General features: G+C 63.4%; 3 protein-coding genes across 3 annotated transcripts in view; 2 read left to right on the forward strand and 1 right to left on the reverse strand.

The window, feature by feature from the left end:
• Positions 1–835, forward strand: part of ACA1_094570 (regulator of chromosome condensation (RCC1) repeat domain containing protein) — a gene marked incomplete at both ends in the record, with an annotated part of 2,040 nt that extends 1,205 nt beyond the window's left edge. The window contains 4 exons of the mRNA XM_004334842.1: positions 25–119; positions 232–326; positions 442–599; positions 674–835. Of these exons, the coding sequence (XP_004334890.1) occupies positions 25–119; positions 232–326; positions 442–599; positions 674–835 (510 nt within the window). The remainder of the gene's footprint in view (positions 1–24; positions 120–231; positions 327–441; positions 600–673) is intronic.
• Positions 836–919: 84 nt separating this feature from the next.
• Positions 920–1,580, reverse strand: ACA1_094680 (ribosomal protein L11, domain containing protein; the record flags this gene model as incomplete). Its single annotated transcript, XM_004334843.1, has 3 exons — positions 920–1,134; positions 1,198–1,467; positions 1,544–1,580. 3 exons carry the CDS (start codon positions 1,578–1,580, stop codon positions 920–922), a joined length of 522 nt encoding a protein of 173 aa, XP_004334891.1.
• A 472-nt stretch (positions 1,581–2,052) lies between these two features.
• The window catches only part of ACA1_094690 (Fanconi anemia complementation group D2 family protein), a gene marked incomplete at both ends in the record, with an annotated part of 8,202 nt that continues 4,256 nt past the window's right edge, over positions 2,053–5,998 (forward strand). Inside the window, 14 exons of the mRNA XM_004334844.1 lie at positions 2,053–2,227; positions 2,306–2,456; positions 2,543–2,656; positions 2,821–3,004; positions 3,182–3,394; positions 3,523–3,598; positions 3,749–3,813; positions 3,908–3,958; positions 4,128–4,442; positions 4,617–4,784; positions 4,930–5,037; positions 5,150–5,295; positions 5,360–5,496; positions 5,625–5,761. Of these exons, the coding sequence (XP_004334892.1) occupies positions 2,053–2,227; positions 2,306–2,456; positions 2,543–2,656; positions 2,821–3,004; positions 3,182–3,394; positions 3,523–3,598; positions 3,749–3,813; positions 3,908–3,958; positions 4,128–4,442; positions 4,617–4,784; positions 4,930–5,037; positions 5,150–5,295; positions 5,360–5,496; positions 5,625–5,761 (2,040 nt within the window). The remainder of the gene's footprint in view (positions 2,228–2,305; positions 2,457–2,542; positions 2,657–2,820; positions 3,005–3,181; positions 3,395–3,522; positions 3,599–3,748; positions 3,814–3,907; positions 3,959–4,127; positions 4,443–4,616; positions 4,785–4,929; positions 5,038–5,149; positions 5,296–5,359; positions 5,497–5,624; positions 5,762–5,998) is intronic.

Consider the following 5,998-nt stretch of genomic DNA (forward strand, 5'->3'; position numbering starts at 1 on the left):
TCCCTTCGGGACCCCTCTGCACAGGTGGTGTCCGGGTGGGGCCACACGCTAGTTCTGGCCGGCGATCAAGTGCTGGCGTGGGGATGGAATCGACACGGCCAGTGTGGCCTTGGGCACAAGTACGGCCTCGTGGCGGCTGGTGGCGGATGGTCTTCTCGTGCCCGTCGATGCAAGACACTCACTCGCGGTGCACGGTTGGCGCATGGTGATGTATGGCGGCATGCCTCGCAGGGAATTCGTGCCTACGGTGCAGCCCGTGCAAGCGTTGGCGGGGTTGGACGTTGTGGACGTCGCGGCCGGCGCCACCCACTCTCTCGCCCTCACGCGTGCGGGAGCAGGTTGGTTCATTCCCGCATCGCGTGGCTGGTGCATGTGCTCACCCGCGTGTCCTTTGCACCACCCAACCACCCGGCGCAGTGCTGGTGTGGGGCTCCCACGCAGATGGCAAGCTGGGCCTGGGCGATGATGGAGGCGATCAGCAAGCACCGCACCGCTTGGAGTCCTTTGGCGGTCTCCGTGTCGTTGGCCTTGCTGCGGGGGCCGACCACACGGCTGCCATCACGGAGGACGGCGGCCTTTGGCTGTGGGGATTCGGTCAGGTACCCTCTCTCCCATCCTCCCCTATGTTTTTTTTTGTGCTCATCGCCGGTGAGGTTGTGTGCTTCGGGCGCAGCACGGGGCGCTGGGCTTTGCCGAGGGCGCCAACGAGAACGCGCCGCGACGTCTCGAGCTACGAGGCCGGGTAGAGGCAGTCAGCTGCGGGATGGACATCACCGTAGTGCAACTCGCAACGGGGAGACTGCCCAGTGGTGGTGGGCACTGGTCTGGCTGCTAGGACAGGGAAGCGTCTGTTTGTTTTTAGATTTATTTTCAACGTCGGTGGTGACCACACCCCCCGATCGTAGCAGATACTCTTGACTTAGTCGAACTGGGCAAGACGGTCATCGAACTCACCGTCATCAACAGCCTTCTGCATATCGCGGGCACCCCTGCCATCGATGGTGCAGCCGAGGGACACACAGGTACCGAGCATCTCCTTGACGGTGCCGGCGAAAGTCCTGGCCATGCTCCTGGCGCGCATCGTCTTGGCCACCTCGATGACGTCATCGAAGGTAAGGTTGCCATCGTGCTTGGCTGTGAGTGCAAATGGAGATTAACAAAGTGTCTGAGTCAACGCTGAACGGGTGGAATGCGTACGTCCGGGGGCGCCCTTCTCCTTCTTCTGGTTGGTAGGGGCAGGGGGCTCCTTGAGGGCCTTGATCAGCAGCGAGGCAGCGCTGGGAACAACCTCGACCTTAGCCTGTCTGTTCTGGATGATGAGCTTGACGGTGATCTTCATGCCCTTCCATTCCTGGGTCGACTTGGCAATGTCGTCACCGATCTTCTTGGGGGACAGACCGAGAGGACCGACCTTCGGGGCGAGCGAGGCAACACCTCCGGCCTCACCACCGGTCACGCGGACGATGACTAATGTTCCAGAAAAAAAAAAGATTAGCCACCATCGGCAAGTTGGCGGGGGGGGGGGCGAATTGGGAGAACTTACGCTCAACAATAGCGTTGGGGTCAAGCTTGGGGGGCATGTTGGCAAGTTTGGAGTAGGGCTAGAAGAGGAGAGGCGAGGGTGTGGATGACTTCGAAAAGTACGAAATCGACCAGGAAAGCGATGCACCAACGCGAGCGAGAAAGAAAGAGAAAAGAACGCCCGGACTGTGCCCCGATTTATCCCCACAGGCGACACCCGGAAATAAAGCAGAAAAAGAAAACACACAAAATAACACAAAAATCAAAAGTCAAAAAGGCCCCCCCGTGTTCGTCCGCGAGCCAGCCACACGAGATAAGCTCGAGGGAATCGATCGTCGCATACATTTATTTATGTCGATTTCTTCGGCCCCCACTCATCAACGGGTTTTCATAAGGAAGAAACAATATATATCTATATAATTATTTCGAGGAAGGTTTTCATCTGGGAAGAAAGAAAGGGCTTGTTGCGTGCGACGCACACGCAAACATCCGTCCTTCGAGCACTCGGTGCAGCCTTTTGTTTGCGTGTACATGGACGGAGGCAAGGCGACCAAGCGGTTGGGGGACGCGTCACGGCAGGCTGCAAATCCGCCCAAGAAGAAGCCTCGGGTGGGAGATGCGGCGGAGGGGGAGCAGCACGAAGATGCATTCACGCAAGTGCTGGCCGCGGCAGGAGCGACCATAAAGGGCGAGACCGTGCTCATTGGTGCGACAATCTGCGCACCCGAGGTCGGTGGTGTTCCTGCGCTGACTGACCGTTGGTTTTTTTTGGGGGGGGATATAGACGATGGCGTGGTGTTCAAGAGGAAGGTGCAAAGGGCACTGGGCAGCGATGCCGCCCAGTTGCGGCGGTTTGAGGCGGCATTGGAAGGCCTCGTGGACGACGACGCACAGCTCAAGAACTTCTTGCGCCCGGTCGTGGCCAAGACCAATCGGTGGGCGGGCAACTCCCTCCTATGCCACATGCTGCTGCTGCTCTTCTTGTCCGCTGACCCACGCGCGCGCGCGGGGGTGTGGGTAGGGCGGGTGCGGGGCAGCACGACAACCTCGTCAAACTCCTGCTGGGCGTGGAGGCCGTGCAGCCCTTCCTCATCGACCGTCTCCTGGAGAAGCTTCCCCAGTTTGTGGACGATGGGTAGGTATCCCCGTACTCCTCTGCTTCCTGCGCGCCTCCCCGGGCCTCCCAGGCTGCGGTGGCGAACCACCCACCCACCCACCCACCCACCGGATATTTCTATTTCTATTTCTGTGATGGGTGCTCACCCCGGACCTCTCCCCCGGCGTGGCGTGGCGTGGCAGTGGCGGGAACTATGGCGACAGTCTGCCGCGGCAGCTGCTGGCGCAGCTCCGCTGGCTGGACAACGTGGTGGCGGGCCAGCGGCTCACGGAGAAGCTTTGCGAGGCCTTGCAGGCCTGCCCCCTCTACCTGCGTCGGGAGATCATCACCGCCCTCCCCGAGATCATTGACGACTACGCCTACGAGGTGCGCGCCCTCCTCGCAATTTTTTGAGCACGCACGCACGCACGCACGCACGCACGCACGCACGCACGCACGCACCCGGGCTCGACCAAGCAACCAGAATCGCCGAGAGGCGAGGCAGCACGCGAGAGGTCCTTGGTGGCTGGTGGTGGCTGGTGGTGCTAACGCGGCTCCACGCAGGCCATGGTGCGCGAGCTGCGAGGTCTAATGGAGGAGGAGAGAGCCCTCACAGTGCCCATACTGGACACGCTGGCCAACATGAACCTGCCCGCCGAGCTCCTCGAGGACGTGCAGACCACCGTGTTGCGCTCCCTCCGCTCCGTTGAGGTGGAGGACCTGCCCGTTGTGGTCCGCTTCCTCCTGCGATCCATCACCAAGAGCAACGTCGACAAGGTGCACCCCCTTGCGACCCCTCCCCCCCAATCAGTACCTCCTCCTCGTCGCGTCCTCACCTTCGCTCCTCCCATCAACCTCCACGCACGCACGCACGCACGCACGCACGCACGCACGCACGCACGCAGGTGGTTCGCAAGCTGCGCCGTCACCTGGACTTTGGCGGACCCTCAGCGGCAAACACGGGCGAAGCCATGACCCTGGGTACCCCCCCCACCCCACCCATCTCAGGCCCCATCGACTGTCTCTCCTCCTCTGGGCTATGCCGGGCTGGGTCAAGAGGGCGGAGGCACGCGTCTAACCGACGCACCCCCCCCCTCTCCTCTATCACCACTTCCGTCTCGTCCGTTGCAGATTCGCTCAGGTCGGGGGTGCGGTTCCAGAAGGATGTCACCAAGGCCTTCCTCAAGGAGATCCAGGTGCGCACCCAGCACAACACCGATCCTCCCCACCAGCCACCACCAGCCACCGCCGTTTGTTTGCTCATAGCCGTGATTGGGGGGGGGGAGCCAGGCAGCGGCCTCGGCGGCGGAGCAGAAGGTGCTGGACATCTGGATCCTGTTGGTCCTCCACGGCATGGCCGCACACAAGCGCAGCGTCGAATCCCTCTTCCGCAAAAAGGCAACGCCCCCCCCCATTCAACCAACGCCTCAAGCAACCCCTCCCCCCCACCGCTCGGGAAGAGGGGGGCGCTGCTAATCGGTGGTGGTGGCTGGCTGGTGGGCGGGCTCAGGTGTTGGCGGGCCACTTTACGCCGGAGCTCGTCACGCACGCCGTGGCCGGGCACGGGCACACGCTCCGCGGGTGTTTCCCGTCCCTGCTCGGGCTGGCGGACTACCTGCTGCGAGCCTCCGAGCCGGCAATCCGTCGCCACGGGGGCCTCCTCTACGTGCTGGCCTTCCGCCACTTCCCCGACACCTACCACCGCCAGGAGGTGCTGGGCGCTCTCGTCGCGCACATCGGCTCGGGATCCCCGCACGAGGTCGATGGCACCCTCGACGTCTTTGAGCGCCTCGCCCACCAGGCCTCTGGCTGCGCACACCTCGCCGTTCACGCCAGCTTCATCCAGGCAACTCCCTCCCCTCCCTCCCCTCCCTCCCCTCCCTCCCTCCCTCAATGATCCCCCACACGGCACGGACGTGTGCATGTGTGGCGTGGGCGAGATCATCGGTTCTGACGCGAGCACCCCACGTGCGGTGGGTGGATGGGTGGGTGGGTGCAGGGCGTGCTGGAGTACCTGGACGGGCTGGCGGAGAGTCACGCTCGCCGGCTCCTGGTGGTCTTTGCGCGCGTGGCTGCCGCGGCAAACAAAGGAGCGGTCTCCCGGCTGTCCGACGACCTCCACATCCTCATCCGCAAGTACCTTGCCGCCCCCTCCGAACGTCACAAGGTGCCCCCCCCCGCTTCGCATTTTTCTGCTCGCACGCACGCGACGCACATTCACACATCGTCATCGTCATCATCGTCGTCGTCGTCACCATCAACAACGTGTCCACCAACCGCTTCCGTTTCCTCCGCGTGCAATATGGGCCTAGCGGCTGGCCATCCTGGGCTCGCTGGCGGCGCTGCGCGTGCCGCAGGAAGATGGGGTGGACTCGCATGCGCTGCTGGACAATCTCCTCCACTCGTGCCAGAGCTCTTCGGTCCGCGCGTGCTCCTCTCCCGCCTCTCTGCTCCCCTTGTCTCTCCGACCAGCCCACCCGACTAACCGGTTCAAACGATTACCCCCCCCCCTCCGGGTGGTCCATCGAACAGGCGTGCATGGCCTTCCTCTACGACGAGCTGGCGGCCCTGGTGCAGGAGGGGGCTATCGACGAAAAGCTCGTCGACAAGCTGAGCCAGTACCTTACCGCCGCCGCCACACAGCTGCTGCTGCTGCTGCTGCTGAGCGCCGGCTGTGCGTTCGCAGCTGACGCGTGATCGTGGCGCGCCTCTTCGCGCGGTGGGCTGGTGGGGGTGCTGCAGGATGGCCGAGGGAGGCTTCACGGAGCTCTTCCTGGCCGACATCCCCGAGGGAGAACACGACAACGCCGAGTACTGGATGAACCTCGATGGGACCGAGGCCGCACTCGCCCTCAAGCTGCGCGCCATCGTCGAAACGGGTTCGCTGCGCGCACTAATCGACCGCCTCCTCCCCGTCTGCTCACCGATTACCAACCAACCGCGCGTCTCTGTCTCGCGCGTGTGTCGCGTGTCGCGTGTCGCGTGTCGTCTCTCCGGGGGGAGGCAGGCATGGAGCGAGGCCGGGAGATTGCGCCCTTGCAGGCCCTCCTGAAGTCGACGCACATCCGCCTGCACCAGTCCATGCGGGAAATGGACGGCCTGCTCGGCTGCCCCCTCTCCCTCTACCCGCCCTCGTCCGTGCTCGTACGACTCCCCCTCCCAATACAGGACACCACCCACCACCCACCACCCACCAGCCGCCACCCACCACCCACCAACCCACCAACCCACCAACCCACCAACCCACCAACCCACCAACCCACCAACCCACCAACCCACCAACCCACCAACCCACCAACCCACCAACCCACCAACCCACCAACCCACCAACCCACCAACCCACCAACCCACCAACCCACCAACCCACCAACCCACCAACCA

The sequence above is a fragment of the Acanthamoeba castellanii genome (assembly GCF_000313135.1).
Source record: "Acanthamoeba castellanii str. Neff unplaced genomic scaffold scf7180000084645, whole genome shotgun sequence".
NCBI classification, from domain to species: Eukaryota; Discosea; order Longamoebia; family Acanthamoebidae; genus Acanthamoeba; species Acanthamoeba castellanii.